The sequence below is a fragment of the Arvicanthis niloticus genome, chromosome 22 (assembly GCF_011762505.2).
Source record: "Arvicanthis niloticus isolate mArvNil1 chromosome 22, mArvNil1.pat.X, whole genome shotgun sequence".
In the NCBI taxonomy this organism is placed as follows: Eukaryota; Metazoa; Chordata; class Mammalia; order Rodentia; family Muridae; genus Arvicanthis; species Arvicanthis niloticus.
The window spans coordinates 3,146,882-3,163,676 of NC_133429.1; the positions used below are offsets into that span (position 1 = coordinate 3,146,882).

At 42.1% G+C, this 16,795-nt stretch overlaps 1 protein-coding gene across 1 annotated transcript; it reads right to left on the bottom strand.

Moving 5' to 3' along the window:
• Positions 1-332: 332 nt before the first annotated feature.
• On the bottom strand, positions 333-1,100 carry LOC143436468 (endogenous retrovirus group K member 113 Pro protein-like). Its single transcript, XM_076920855.1, has one exon. The coding sequence runs from the start codon at positions 1,098-1,100 to the stop codon at positions 333-335; it is 768 nt and encodes a 255-aa protein (XP_076776970.1).
• Between the last annotated feature and the right edge of the window lie 15,695 nt (positions 1,101-16,795).

A 16,795-nucleotide genomic window follows, 5' to 3' on the forward strand; every position in this document is an offset into this window, starting at 1 on the left:
AAAAAACAATCTTTAATATCTATAATTATAATTTTCCACTGCTTAGGCAAGGCAGAGAGTAAAGGCAAGCCTCGTTGCACAGAGCCAAATAGTCGCATCTGTGCATTGATGGCTCTTAAATCATGTAAAAGCTTCCACTTTCCGGATTTCTTTTTAATGACAAATATGGGTGTATTCCAGGGAGAGGTAGAAGGTTCTAAATGACCGAGCTGCACTTGTTCTTTAATTAGTTTTGTAGCAGCTTCCAATTTTTCAGAGGATAGGGACCACTGAGGAACCCACACGGTCTCCTCTGTGAGCCAGGGTATGGGCACTAGAACCCTCAGTGGCAACTAGGAAAAACCCAGGCCTTGTCTTCCTGTGTTTGATTCTTGTGAGACCGGATCTAAACTTCCTTGTTCGTTCCTGCCAAGACCTTTCCCTTCTTTAAATTCCATGTTCTTCATAATGTTTTTAGCTTGTGGGGAGTATTCACTAGTCAGAACTAGCCCTAGGTCTTGTAAAATATCTCTTCCCCAGAGATTGACAGGGAGAGGAAGCACATAAGGTATAAAACTTCCTGTTTGACCCTCTGGTGCCTGCCAAGTCAACGAGCGAGAACTGATTGCAGGACTAGCCTCGTATCCCAATCCTTGTAGGGAGTGGGACGATCTTTTTACAGGCCATGTCTTAGGCCACCAATTAGAAGAAATAATACTTTTATCCGCTCCTGAGTCCAGAATTCCAGTAAAGTTCTTCCCCTCTATTGCTAACTTTAAGGTGGGTCTAGTTTTAAAGTCAACCACCAGATGAGCGAAGTCAGTTCCTGAGGAACCAAGCCCTTGAGCACCTCTAAGCTTCTCAGTGGATGGAAAACAATCATGTAAGCTTGGAAGGACAACCAATTGAGCAATCCTGTCCCGAGGGGAGTTGGAGAATACACCTTGTGGGCTAGAACAGAGAACTTGAAGTTCTCCGGTATAATCCTGATCTATTACACCGGGGTGTACCACGAGTCCTTTTAAAGTAAGAGAGGAGCGGCCTAAAATAAGGCCAACACTTCTCTCTGGCAGGGGGCCTCTATAATCAACCGGGATCGGCTGCAACCCCATGTGTGGCATTAGTAAGACTCGGGAGGTGGAGCGGAGGTCCACTCCTGTGGAACCCCTTGTGGCTCTGCAGCAAAAAGAGTCCCCTGAGTGTTCAGGAGTGTCCCATATCTTTTGGGGCCCTGGGATCTTGGGCCCGTATATCCGTTTTTTGAAAAATTTTCTTCCTTAATGGCTGAGGGATTTGGAGGGAGGATCTGACCTCTTATATCTCTAACAGAGCGGCAATCCTGAGCCAGATGATAGCCCTTTCCACACCTAGTGCACAGCTTTGATGGTATATGATTATTTGGGCACTCTTTCTTCATATGTCCCACCTTCCCACAGGTATAGCATCGGGCCATATGTTTTGAAGGGAATTTTCCACGATTCTGACCTTTAAGGAGCACTACAGCCATTTGTAGATTAGCCGCTGCGAGTCCGGCATTAGTAAGGGGACCTCCCAAGCCACGGCAGACTCTTAACCAATCTTGTAGCCCCTTGGCTCTCTGAGGAGCAATGGCTGCACGGCATTCAGCTGTGGCATTTTCAAAGATCATCTGTTCTATCAATGGCATCGCCTGCTCTGGTTCCCCAAAGATTCTGCCAGCTGCCTCAGTCATGCGGGCCACAAAGTCAGAAAAAGACTCATTAGATGTCTGAATTATCTTGGACAAATAAAGGTTACTGCCTTCCTTCCTAGGGAAAGACTTCCATGCCTTTATTGCAGCTGATGCTATCTGTGCGTAGACCTGCCTGGGATGAGTGGTCTGGTCCTTTGCGTGTATGCCAACTCCCGCCAGCATGTCAAAAGTCCATAATTGTTGTCCCTCAGTATTTGCATTAATCCTGGCTTGTGCTTGCAATGCCTCATGCCACAAGGCCTTCCACTCTAGGTATTGGCCCATATTGTTAAGTACCGCCTTCACTGTGTCCTGCCAGTCTCCTGGCGTCATAGCAGCTGTACTTAATCTCTCCACTTGGGATATAGTAAAATTATCCCCAATTCCATATGCACGTACTGCCTCAGCTAATTCTTTGATCTGCCTATACTCTACTGGGGCATGAACACGGACGCCTTCTGCCGCTTCAAAGACCGGAAATGCAAGCTGTAGCTGCCTCCGATCTCCTGGGCTGAGAAATGAATTAGGGGCACTGCCCGGGGCATAAGCCAGAGGCAAGGACGGGGGGCCGAGGGATTCAAGGTCTTTCTTATTCTTATCCCAGAACGACTACCCTTTGTATAGGCGACTGTTTCCTGCCCCAGGCTCTCTTCCTCTCCTTGCGTTAGGTCTTCCTCAGAGTTGCTAAGGTTTATGGAAGCAGACTCCTTAATGGGGTACAGGGGGCTCCCCCCTAACTCCAGTCTCTCTTCACCAGCCGGTGAAGGTTCCTTAACTTTAATAGGCTCTGCAGTGGCCCCTATTCCTCTTGAATACTCTTTCCTATAACCAGGCTCCTTGGCCTGCCTCTGTTGTCCAGAATATCTTGCCTGCTTCTCCTTTCCAAGCTCTTTGGCCTGATGCCGGCTAACACACTCTGGTTCTGATAGACTGGAGCGGACCTCTTTTGAAACCTCTTGACTTGCCCTAATAGCTGTGCTTCGGGCTGGATCCTCACAAAACAAGTAGGCTAAAAGCGAAAACCACACGAGCAAGAGGCCAACTACTGCAGCAGCGGCAGTGGGTGAATATTCGCTCACAACGAAGGTTTCCACCCCAAGCATACCTTCCAGAGATGTACCTCGAAACCTGTAGTCTTTTAACCCGCCCCAAAACTTGGGGGGTCTTCTGCAGCACCTTGAAATTCCCGGGTTCTCAGCACCAGATGTTGCGCGCACCTCTTTTGTGTCCCCTTCGCCCGCGAAGAAGGACACGGAGGCAGTAATCGGGTATCACTACAGATGAGGCTTTACTTCTTGTAACAGCAAAAGCAGAAAGACCCCAAGCCCGGGAAAGGCACTGCTATATATACCCTAGAGTGGAGTGTTCACTTCTGATTGGCTGTTCACTCATCACCCCATATTACGCCCCGGGATGGGCAGTGACTTTGGTGCGCCTTTTGCCTTTTGCACCTGTGCAGTCAGTTGTTTACAAGTGGGAGGACAGGATGTTCCCGCCATCTTGGAATGGCGAATCACTTCGGCTCCCAACACAAAGTTCAAATCAAGAGCACATTACACCAAGTAATAATCAATTTATGTGGTTTCCTGAACAAATACAAGGCAATTGTTTGGGGGACAGAGGATTGAAGCAATGAAAAAGAGTTGGAAAGAAATTTGGATCAAGTTCTGATTTATGTGATGTGGGACCACAATGAACCATCCAGGTCTCAACATATAAATAACTTTTACTAGAACAATAGACAGAATTATCTACATATTATTGATTGGACCACAGTGTAAATCCAAGTTTCACATCCTCAATAGACAGGGATAAATCAGAGAATTTCAGGAGCCAGGAACCAGTGCAGCCTTAGTAATAGAAAGAGTGTTATGGATGTTCATTTTCTCACCAACCAGCACTGTGTGTCATCCATTGTAGGGTTATGGGCCCAAGTCCTCTCTACCACTGGGCAGAGCTGCTTGGGGAGGCAGAACATAGCGAGTTTGACTTTGCTTATCCCACACTGCAGCTGGGTTGGTGTTGGGTTGTAGGGAAGCACAGAGATACTGTCTCAGGGTGGAAAAGTGTAGTCTGAGGCCTGGGAAAGGCAGAGCTAGTTTAGGGTTGCCAGGGTCTGCATGGACCCCTTGGCCATGGGGCTCTCAGGCTCTTGGACATCCAGGCACCGTTGGGAGTCATGGAAGAGCTGAGAACACAGGTGGGGACCTGCAGGCTGCATCTAACCCAGGGAAGGAGGAAAAGGGGAGCCTTGGCTGGTCACACTGTGAGAGTCCTTGGCTTGACAGGGGCAGGCTTGCAGGAGGTTGTGGCTGTGAGATAAGAGAGTCCTCCTATGAGAGACTAAACTGTGGCTCTGTAAGGCAAAGGCCTTCTCAGTGGCTCCCTACAGTGGATTTAGATGAAAAAAGCTAATCCATGGTTCTGAACTGTTTATTGTCATAGAGGAAGGTAGATGCATTAAACCATCCCTCATTTCTTAGGGTGGGCTTTAGATTAAACACCTTTTGCAGAGAGGAATGTCTGAGAAAGGAATCTTATTAGCAATGCCATCTGTGCCTCTAGGTACCACACTAAGATGAATATCTCTGTCTTGAGCCTATATGACTACAGGTCACTTATCTATTTCTATTGACATTATCTGAGGTGATAGCAATGCCTCATCTATGTGTGGAAGGTCTTGGGGCATTGCCCTTATGTGACTGATGGCCATAAATCTATGGGGTGCTGCAGCTACATGGCAGCAGCATGTAGCTGCCTGGTGCCTGAGAGCACACAAAGCTACTAACATCCCTTCAGAGTTTCTAGGGCTTCAAACCTTTAGCTCAACCAAACACTACTCTCTCACAAGGTCTACTGCCTCACAATCTATCAGGTAAAAAAATTATTGGAAAATATAGCTAATATAAAACTTGTCTTGTTCAAGGGGAAATCAGCATAATGACCCTGACATATAGGAACAGTTGATAACTGGAGGCCTGCAGAGCCCATTCATAGTAAGTGCTGTTGTCTCTTCTAAAAGGCTGTCAAGTTGAGTGTTTCAAATGTCATTGTTGAGTACTGTGCCATTTAGTCTACCTTCTATCCACAGAATTAGCTCCACCTCTCTCTTCACTCCTAATTGCCAAGAAAACGGAATAGGGTCTTGAACTGGAAGCCATCATTTGTTCATGAGGCCCAGATACCAGCAAATATCTACTTAACCTTATATATAACCATATTTGTGTTTATGTACTGAGTAATCAGGATGGAGGGCTAAGTCACATGTACAAATTATGGGGAAAACTTTAGGATTTAGTTCACTCTTTTTACCTTGTGGTTTCTGAGATTGACATAATGTATGTGGGCTTGGTTGAAAGTGCCTTTACTTATTGAGCTAACATTCATACAACCCATAAGCTGAACATTCTACTCATTTCTATCACTAATGATAAATCTAAGGAAGTGGCCAGTGGTGGGATGTGCTTAGTTGTGATATGACCTCTCATTGAGAGAGTTTTCTTGCACACTAATCAAATAACATTTTTGATATGCCAATGTATGGCAGTTGATCTGGCAAGAATTGGTGATGTAACAATCTTCATTGTGTTCCGGCTGGAATGAGTAAATCTTAGGAATGTCTCCACCAGAGTGATCCACTATTGCTATTATTTGACAAGTTAAGTCCTTCTTACCAGAACTCCTGAAAGTGAGAACTTGAGCACATGAGAGAACAATTACAATCCACAGCCTAACAAAGAGACTAGCCTAGATCATATATGTGTGTTGTTTCAGACACTATTTTGGCCAGGGAGCATATGATGTGCAAGGTACCTATGATCCGTGATGGTGACATTGGGACATTCTCTCAGCTCTTTGATGCCAAGTCTCTACAATCTCTATGGTTGTGTCTTGATGAACAATAGATGTTGACCCAACAATAAAAAGGTGATGTATGAGTAAAGGTAAATTCATTCACTTGCATAAACATAGCATAGGATATATTAAAATCTCATGGTTATAGAGTGTATAATGTACATGGAACCCACATAAGGCAACTAAAGACTATATGTCTGTTCTTGGACATTAAATTTCATTTTGTTAAAAGTTTGAGGATCAATATATTGCATATATGCAGTACATCTTAATTTAAAATTTTAGTCTATGTAAAGAAAGTCTTCTTACAATATGTCAAACCTATTTGTAGTTTTATGGCAGGTTAAGTGTTCTTTACCTTAGGTTTTCCCCATCCAATACTGGGTTTCCCATCTATCTGTGAAATGGGTGTCTTTAGTTGTCAACTGTAATGAGCCACTTATACACAACAGTTTTCTGGAGAAATCCTCTGACAAGAGCTTCTCTGATAACATAAATGAAAGACACACACTAAAGTACCATTAGTGTATCAACAGATGAAGATTAGCATCCCTCACCCATGAGCAATTGTATTATGTAAACTGCTTATGTATTTTATACTAAGTGTGCTGACATACAGACATACACTCTGGTGTATAAATTTTTGTCTCTATTGATGCTTTAGCATAAAACCATATCTGTAAAAAATATTGAAATACTACAGGGAAAACATGAGTGTATGCTTTTTTCATCACATGCTATCATATTGTATCTCATGTCACATGGAATTAATAGACAGTTTCCTCAGTACTTTGCCAGGAGGTGGTACACATATTTCTTTAAACATGAGTCCTTTTTAATCGAGGCTATAGAATTACATGTGTGTCATACTTGAAAGACATTGTTTACTTCAGTTAAACGCACTCTGTAAATCTCTTTTCATATTTTCTCCATAATGATCTAGCAATTCAGTTGTTCTTGGGAGTTGTCATCCTTAATTCGAACCATGAACAGAGACAATCTTTTTACAAGTACTTCTTGTCCAGATTTCAGAAATCTGAAACATTCGATTCTTCTTCTCTTAGTGGAAACCTTGGCCATCATTTTTCTTCTTTATCATTTCTAACTAGATATCTAATACATTCATTTTTCTGTTCAATAGTTTACATCTCTGTTTTTCAACATCATTAATATTATTGACATGCCAATCACCCTTTTTTTCAACATCATTAATATTATTGACATGCCAATCACCCTTAACAATTAGCTGTATACATTTTAGTATTTTCACAAACAGGACTATTGATTTAATCCCTGGATGAGTTTAAATATCTTTGAAGTATTGTATGCAAAATGTTGATCTTGGTGTTATGGGGAAGAAGGGAAGTTAACAAAGTTTATGTTTATAATTGGCCAATGTTCCAACAGCCATAAAAACATATGTGATGAGAATAAAAGGGCAATGGTAATTCGGAGGGCACACATTTCTTATCCAGACCTTCAGAAATAAATGAAAACAAAAATAAATAATGCAAATTATAAATTTTACTTCATTAAAAGAAAATAAATTATAAAAACTCAGCGTTAATAAATTTTAAGGTCTTATATTTATGCTATGAATTGATGGAATATCAAACAGGTTATCAAAGTTGATAAAGTGTTTAGTAATGACTAGTTAACATTTCTTTAGATATTTACAGTCACAGAGAAGATGGAGCATAAAATTAGCAGACTTTGTTATGTCAGGAGATTTGATAGTTTTCATTGATATTCATACAGTAGCTCCATGTAGTTTTCTGCAAGTTCTTGGATTGGTTTAATGATGCTTTTGCACAATTACAAAATGTCTGCTAATAATTATAATTCTGTTTGCAGTCCATATATAATAACTAGGTAGAATATATTCTTCATGAAATATTTTATTAAATTGATGTGATTTGGATTTCCTCACAATATATGTAAGAAGCAAATGCAAGCCTTAGAAATGAAAGAAATCTTAAGTGCAGCAAATTGTTGCATTTACACACATTTAGTGCATGAAAGGACAAGCATTTCACCTATTTCTGAAACCTTTAAGGATCACAGGTATGGCTCTATAATCTATTAGTCATCAATGACTGATAGATGAAATGAATATTTCAATCAGAATTGATCATAGCAAAACAACATAAACATTTGCATTTCATGATCACATAATTAAATAAGAGTAAAGTACTGTAAATGAGAGAAAACAAGGTGAAACATATTTCTAAATAAAAACAAAACTGATGGCTATTGTAGAAAATAAGCCTAATATTATTAGATATAAACAATAATCCATATCAATAAATGTCATATTATAACCTATATGGGACTTTTCAATGCTGACATTAGGATTCAAGATTTTCATTTAATTTCAGAAGAATATAGGCTAAGTTATTTATTTATTTATTTATTTATTTATATTGGGTATTATATTTATATTTCAGATTTTATCCTCTTACCCAACTTCCCCCCACCACCCAGGAACCTCCTATCCCATCCCCTCTCCTCATGCTTCTATGAGGATGTGCCCCCACCAACCCCCCACTCCCACCTCCCACCCTCACATTCACCCCCACTTGGTGTTTGTCCTTCATGGGACCAAGAATCTCCTCTCCCACCTATGCCCAACAAAGCCATCCTCCCCTACATATACAGCTGGAGTCATGGGTCCTTCCCTATATGCTCCTAGGCTGGTGGTTTAGACCCTGGGGAGCTCTGGTTGATTGGTATTGTTGCTCTCCTCATGGGGTCATAAACTCTTTCTGCTCCTTCAGTCTTCTCTCTAACTTCTCCATTGGGAAAACCTTTATCAGATCAGTGGTTAGCTGTGAGCATCATCCTCTGAATATGTCAGACTCTGGCAGACCTCTAAGCAGACAGCTATATCAGGTTCTGGTCAGCATGCACTTCCAGCCATCCACATCAGTGTCTAGCTTATGTGACTGTGCATGGAATGGATACCTGGGTGGAATGGTCTCCAGATGGACCCTCCTTCAGTTTCTGTCCCACATTTTGTTTCCATATTTGCTCCCTTGAGTATTTTTGTTACTCCTTCTAAGTAGGACTGAGGTATCCACACTTGGTCTTCCTTCTTCATGAGCTTCATGTGGTCTGTGAGTTGAGTCTTGGCTATTTCAAGCTTTCAGGCTAACATCTGCTTATCCGTGAGTAAATACCCTGTGTGTTCTTTTGTGACTGGGTTACCTCACTCAGGATGATAATTTCTAGTTCCATCCATTTACCTAAGAATTTCTCAAATTCATTATTTTTAATAGCTGAGTAACACTCCATTGTGTAAACATACCACATTTTTTGTATCCATTCTTCTGTTGAAGGACATCTGGGTTCTTTCCAGCTTTTGGTTATTATAAATAAGGCTGCTATGAACATAGTGGAGCATATGTCTTTGTTATATGTTGGAGCATTTTCTGGGTATATGCCTAGGAGTGGCATAACTGGATCCTCAGGTAATGCTATGTCCAGTTTTCTGAGAAACTGCCAGACTGATTTCTAAAGTGGTTGCACCATCTTGCAATCCCACCCACAATGGAGGAGTGTTCCTCTTTCTCCACATCCTCACCAGCATCTACTATCACTTGAGTTTTTGATCTTAGCCATTCTGACTGGTGTGAGATGGTATCTCAGGGTTGTTTTGATTTGCATTTCCATGATGACTAAGGATATTGAGCATTTCTTAAGGTGCTTCTCGGCCATTTGAATTTTCTCAGTTGAGAATTCTTTGTTTAGCTCTGTACCCCATTTTTAATAGGGTTATTTGGTTGTCTGGAGTATAATTTCTTGAGTTCTTTGTATATCTTGGATATTAGCCCTCTATCGGATGTAGGATTGGTAAAGATCTTTTCCCAATCTGTTGGTTGCCATTTTATCTTATTGACAATGTCCTTTGACTTACAGATGCTTGCAAATTTATGAGGTCCCATTTGTCAATTTTTGATCTTAGAGCATAAGCCATTGGTGTTCTGTTCAGGAACTTTTCCTCTGTGCCTAGGTATTCGAGGGTCTTCCCCAGCTTCTCTTCTACTAGTTTCAGTGTATCTGGTTTTATGCAAAGGTCCTTTATCCACTTGTACTTGAGCTTTGTACAAAGAGATAATAATGGATTGATTTGCATCCTTCTACATGCTGACCTCCAGTTGAACCAGCACTATTTGCTGAAAATGCTGTCTTTTTTCCACTGGATGGTTTTAGCTCCTTTGTCAAAGATCAAGTAATCATAGGTGTGCGGGTTCATTTCTGGATCTTCAATTCTATTCCATTGATATTCCTGCCTGTCTCTGTAGCAATACCATGCAGTTTTTATCACTACTACTCTGTAGTACAGTTTGAGGTCAGGGATGGTGATTCCCCCAGAAGTTCTTTTGTTGTTGAGAATGATTCTCAATATCCTGGGTTTTTTGTTATTCCAAATGAATTTGCAAATTGCTCTTTCTATCTCTATGAAGAATTGATTTGGAATTTTGATGGGGATTGCATTGAATCTGTAGATTGCTTTTGGCAAGATGGCCATTTTCACCAAATTAGTCCTGCCAATCCAGGAGCATGGGAGATCTTTCCATATTCTGAGATCGGCTTCTATGTCTTTCTTCAGAGACTTGAAATTCTGGTCATACAGATCTTTCACTTGCTTGGTTAGATTCACTCCAAAATATTTTATTTTATTTGTGGCTATTGTGAAGGGTGTCATTTCCCTAATTTCTTTCTCAGCCTGTTTATCCCTTGAATAGAGGAAGGCTACTGATTTGTTTGAGTTGATTTTATATCCAGCCACTTTACTGAAGTTGTTTATCAGGTTTAGAAGTTCTCTGGTGGAAGTTTTAGGGTCACTTAAGTATACTATCATATCATCTGCAAATAGTGAAATTTTGAGTTTTTCCTTTCCTATTTGTATTCCTTTGACTTCCTTTTGTTGTCTAATGCTCTGGCTAGGACTTCCAGTACTATATTGAATAGGTAGGGTGAGAGTGGGTAGCCTTGTCTAGTCCCTGATCTTAGTGGGATTGCTTCAAGTTTCTCTCCATTTAGTTTGATGTTGGCTACTGGCTTGCTGTATATTGATTGCTTTTACTATGTTTAGGTATGGGCCTTAATTCCTGATCTTTCCAAGACTGTTAACATGAAGATATGTTGAATTTTGTCAAATACCTTCTTAGTATCTAGTGAGATGATCATGTGGTTTTTTTTCTTTGAGTTTATTCATGTAGTGAATAACATTGATGGATTTCCAAATATTGAATCATCCTGCATTCCTGGGATAAAGCCTATTTGATCATGATGGATGATTGTTTTGATGTGTTCTTGGATTCAGTTTGCAAGAATTTTATTGAGTATTTTTGCATCAATATTCATAAGAAAGTTTGGTCTGTAGTTCTTTTTCTTTGTTGGGTCTTTGTGAGGTTTAGATATGAGCATAATTGTAGCTTCATAGAATGAATTGGGTATTGTTCCTTCTTTTTCTATTCTGTGGAATAGTTTGATGAGAATTGGTATTAGGTCTTCCTTGAAGGTCTGATAGAATTCTGCACTAAAACCCTCTGGTCCCAGACTTTTTTTGGTTTGGAGACTTTTATTTACTGCTTCTATTTCTTTAGGGGTTATGGGACTATTTAGATAGTTTATCTGCTGTTGATTTAATTTTGATAATTGGTATCTGTCTAGAAAATTGTCCATTTCATCCAGATTATCCAATTTTTTGAGTATAGGCCTTTGAAGTAGGATCTGATGATTTCCTTAATTTTCTCAGTTTATGTCTCCCTTTTCAGTTCTGATTTTATTAATTTGAGTACTGTCTCTGTGCCCTTTGGTTAGTCTGGCCAAGGGTTTATCTATCTTGTTGATTTTCCCAAAGAACCAGCTCCTGGTTGTCAGGGTTTGCACCTCCTCGGCGTCCCCTCGCCCACAAGTGAGACACGGGAGGTGGTTGTCGGGAATTACTACAGCACACTTTATTGCAGGATGAAGCGGAAGCCCCCAAGCCCCCAAAAGGCACTGCTTATATACACCCTAGAGCGGCATGTTCACTTCTGATTGGCTGCTTACTCATTACCTCATATTACGCCCCAGGATGGGCAGTGACTTGGTGTGCTTTTGCCACTTGCACATGTGCAGTTTAGTTGTTTACTTGTGGGAGCACTGGATGCCAGCGCCATCTTGTAATGGCGAATGTTGTCACTGCTCTCCGCGGCTCTCTACATCTCCCCCTTTTTATTTTATTAAGATGGAACTGCCTTTTGCCTATCAAGCATGGCACCAACTCAGTGAGGGAAAGCAGAGGCCTGATCCCTTGTGCAATCTGAGATATTGTAATGGGTTTCTTCTCTTGTCGTCGCGCAATGAGTAATACTCCCCATACCCATCTCGATGCCTTTTGTCGGGGAAAGGGAGCCTCCTCTCTGGAGCCCCCAGCGGCTGTCCGTGCGTGGAGAGGAGGTTTTGGCATCAAACCTTTGTGCAATCAGGCATACTTTTGGGAAATCTATCCACACTCGTGGAACATTCCCTGTCGAGTACCCACTCCCAAACACCTCTAACTATTCAGGTACCACAGTTGTTCAGGCAAGGGCTGGCTAGACTTAGACCTCTCATCGACCCAGTGCAATGGGCTGAACCCTTGGGGTGCATTGACTGAAGGTCTCAGTCATCAGTTACTTTCTTAGCATAGATAACCAAATTTCAGGGGATGATCCTTGTTCCAAGGCTATGAGTGCTTGGGCAATAACGACCTTGTCACGTTTTTGTTGGGCTCTGAGCTTGCAGACCAACCATAACATGAACACTAATCCACAACATAGGGCTGCACCAAACAGACCTACCCCCACCCACTCTTTAAAGAAAGAAAAGGCTGAAGTAAGCCAAGAAGTAAAATCGCCAAGGGTAACAGGGTCCACTCGTGTTTCATTAAGGCTCGAAATCCGGATCTGCAATTGCTGCTGCATCTGGTCCAGCTCCCCAGTCCACTTCCCTTGTAAATAAGCAGAAAGGTTATGGCTTTGAATAAATGTATCATTCATAAATCTCAGAGGTGTAATACCTAGATGTGGGGTTGCTGACACACAGCTCATTTGAACCACATTCGTGAGCTGCTCCACATGGGCTTGGAGCAAATCAACTCTCTGATTGACCAACAGGATGCCTGATGCCAGGTATGCATCCACTTTCTGTAGAATGGTCAAAGCCTCAGAGGTCTTTTCTGAGATTTGATTAACAACAGTAGCTGCTGTAACTTTATTAACCATGCCTGCGCCAGCTGTCACAGCTGCAGCTGCAGAGATGGTAATAGCAGTGATAATGGCTGCAGTAATGCCAAAGTCTCTTTTATGTCTTATTAATGATGTAATAAGGAAAGTTTCAGGATCGGCTTCTACTGGGATGGGCACAAAGGTAGGCATGTGCACAACCAAGGCTAAGTCTAGTGATCCATTCCAGCATTGTGCTAAAAAGCATGTAACATTCTTACAATCCAAGACATCAGAATTATTCTGAAAGTTGGATAACATAAAGAAAAATGGGGGGTCCACACACACCGACACCGGTTGTGCAGATGCATTCCCAAACATCTTATTAATTTTAATGTTATCCAAATGGCTGGAGATATTAGATCGTGTAGCTGAAACATTTTATACTTCATGAAATATACCATTCAACATGGCAAAGGCAGATACACTGGCACTAGCTCCAGTCTCATTACTCAACACCCATTGATAAAAGGGCCAAATATTTTCTTTGCCAGTGCTCTTACCTGTATTATTCATTATAGCCAAATCGAGAGGAGGGGATAAATTAAATCCTCTGGCAATTTGTTTCTTGGGTTTAATCTTAGACTGGCAAGATGAAAACACCACTGGAAAGGACAAATCTGGATAGCACCACGGTATCATCTGTTGCGAAGTGGCATTATTGGTATGCCAATTGGACCTCTTAATTATAGTAACGTTACTTCTAATCATGGTGGTGGTAATGTTCATTGGTGCTAATGAATTCAGACCGACATTTCCCGATCCTACCATCTGTCCTGAACTAATCTGATTCAAGACAGCCCCTAGCACTCTTGTCTCCACCTTACTGCCAGTCACAGGATCCACCCAATTAGCAAGAGTAGCTTTCTTAAGAATCATACAAGGTGTATGCAGTTTACTTGTCTTATTACCCTTGCTTGTTGCCGCAAAACAAAGTGTAAAATTTAATGGAAAACTTGTAGCATTATATAACTCAGGCTGCTGGTGGGTTCGCCAGGAGCATGGGGCATCCATGTAACACTCAGTGGCTGTAAGCTACAGCAGCACTGCAGAATTTGAATGTACTGGCATGGGAACAGGCCAAGATCTAACTATGGCCCATAGTGGTATACTTATCCCCAAATCGAACATCAGTATCAGGAGAATCAGAGCCGTTATCTTGCAATCTAGCTTCATTCTTCACGATCCACACCAGCCATGTGGGGACCCAAATTGGATTGTCTTCACCCTGGGGAAAGACATAAACAGCTCCTCTCGATCTTGTTAGGATAGGATCCGGGCCTTTCCATTGACCAGTCAAAACATCTTTCCATTTCACCGTATCTCTTGGTCTAGTAGGCTCTGAACAATGACGCTCAGCCGCAGAACGGCCTTGATCGTCAAGATTTAAAAAATTAAGGGTGAAGAGTGTCAAAGAAACGGCCACTTGTGGTGTTGGGGGCAGAGCTTCCTCTACCCCCCCCTTCAAAAACAGGAAATACAAGCTGTAGCTGTTTCCGGTCTTCAGGGCTAAAAAATGAGCTAGAGGAGGGGCCCGAGGCATAGGGCGGAGGCAACGAGGGGGGGCAGTGGGGCCGCTGGCAAGGGCCCTTCCTGTTTTTGCCTTAGGGCATGTGGCCGCTGACCCATATCTTTCTTGTTCATAGGCAGCTGCTTCTTCCTCAAGATCCTCCTCCTCTTCCGAGGACAATTCATCATCTGAATCAATCAATCCTACAGCTTCGAGTTCTTTTATAGGATAGAGGGGAGTCTTTTTAATCTGTACTTTCTCCCCACCAGCTGGTGGAGGGCTACTATTCTTGGTAGGCCCTGCAGTGGCCTTAGCTTCCTTAAACTCTTTTTTCAAACCATCTTTTTTTCCTCCAGGCTCTTTGACCTGTCACCAGCTAACCCGTTCTGATTCTGATACGCTGGAGTGAACCTCTTTTAAGATTTCTTGGCTTGCGGTAATGGCTGCGCTGCATGTTGGGTCCTCTAAACAATTATATACAAGCTGCCAGACAGATAAAGTGGCTAAATGTAACTTGACCTCGCGTTTTTCTCGCTCAAGATCTTTCTTCAGCTTGTTCCAAGAGGGGATCGTGAGTGAGCCCTATACAGCAAACCACAGCGCCACTGGGTCCACCTCCTTGACAAAAGAGCAGATACATTTATCAGAAAGATTAATGTCGCGATGTCTTAGGAGTGACTTGACTGATGAGACCACTGAGTGGGTTTGTCCCATATTGTCCACTTATCTACGTGGAACTTACTCACAGGACAACAGAAGATGGGGGGTTGCAGCTTATCTACGTCTGTCTAACACTCCCTCTGAAAATGCCGCGGCTTATCTACATCCACCTTATGCATTCTAAACAAATCCTCGATGGGCAGAGTAAGCGCAACACAAAAAGACAAAAAATACAAGCAGAACAAGCGAAAGGCCGACAATCGCTGCCACGGGGGAGGCTGAAAATCCGCTCGCAACCAAGGCTTCTACTCCAAACATACCTTTCAGAAACGTACCTGAATCCTGTAGTCTTTTAACCTGCCCCGAGTCTTGGGGGGGGTCTCCGCGGTGCCTCGAAGTTCCCGGGCTTCGGCACCAGATGTCAGGGTCTGCACCTCCTCGGAGTCCCCTTGCCCGCAAGTGAGACACGGGAGGCGGTTGTCGGGTATTACTGCAGCACACTTTATTGCAGGATGAAGCAGAAGTCTGGTGTAATTCTTATAGGTCTGCCTTTATATGTTCCTTTACCCTTTTCCCTTACTGCTTTTAGTAATTTTTCTTTGTTTTGTATATTTGATGTTTTGATTATTATGTTACGAGAGGTATTTCTTTTCTGGTCTAGTCTATTTGGGGTTCTGTAGGCTTCTTGTATATTCATGGACATCTCTTTATTTAGGTTAGGGAAGTTTTCCTCCATAATTTTGTTGAAGATATTTACTGGCCCTTTAAATTGGGAGTCTTCACCGTCATCTATACCTATTATCCTTAGGTTTGGTCTTTTCATTGTGTCCTCGATTTCCTGGATGTTTTGGGTTAGGAGCTTTTTGCATTTTGCATTTTTCTTTGACACTTGTGTCAATGTTTTCCATGGTATCTTCTGCACATAAGACTCTCTCTTCTATTTCTTGTATTCTGTTGGTGATACTTGTGTCTATGACTCCTGATCTTTTTCCTATGTTTTGTATCTTCTGGGTAGTCTCTCTTTGTGACTTCTTTATTGTTTCTACTTCCATTTTTAGATGTTGGATTTTTTTTTAATTCCTTCACCTGTTTGGTTGTGTTTTCTTGCAATTCTTTAAGGGATTTTTGTGTTTCCTTTTTAAGGGCTTCTACCTGTCTACCTGTGTTCTCCTTAAATTCTTTGAGAGTGTTGTTTATGTCCTTCTTAAAGTCCTCTATCATTATCATGAGAAGTGATTTTAATTCTGAATCCTGCTTTTCTGGTGTGATGGGGTGTTCAGGGCTTGCTATGATGGGGGAACTGGGTTCTATGATGCCATGTAACTTTGGATTCTGTTGCTTACATTCTTATGCTTGCCTTTCCCCATCTGGTTAACTATAGTGCTACCTGTACTAATTGTCTCTGACTGGTGCCCGCCTTTCCAGTTGTCTTGCTTTTTTCTGAACTCCTCAAGGTGCAGATGTCTCTGTGATATTTTAATCCTGAGCTCCAGCTGCTCTGAGTACAGTGGTTCCTCTAGGATGTCTCAAGATATGGTGTCTCCAAGGTAGCAGACCATCTAGGTGTCTGCTGTTCTAGGTGCAGTGTCTTCTCTAGGATGTCTCAGGATATTTTGACTGTCGCTCTGAGTTCAGTTGTTCCTTTGCTGCTCTGGGTTCAGTGGTCCTTCTAGGATGTCTGGGGATATGGTGTCCACACAGAAGCAGACCAGGCAGAAGGGGAGTGGTATTCTGCAGGGGTGGGATTTGGGTGTCTGCTGGAACCTGAGCACTCCCTGCACCCAGCTATGTGCATAGGGCAATGTGTGAGTGTTCTTACCTGCC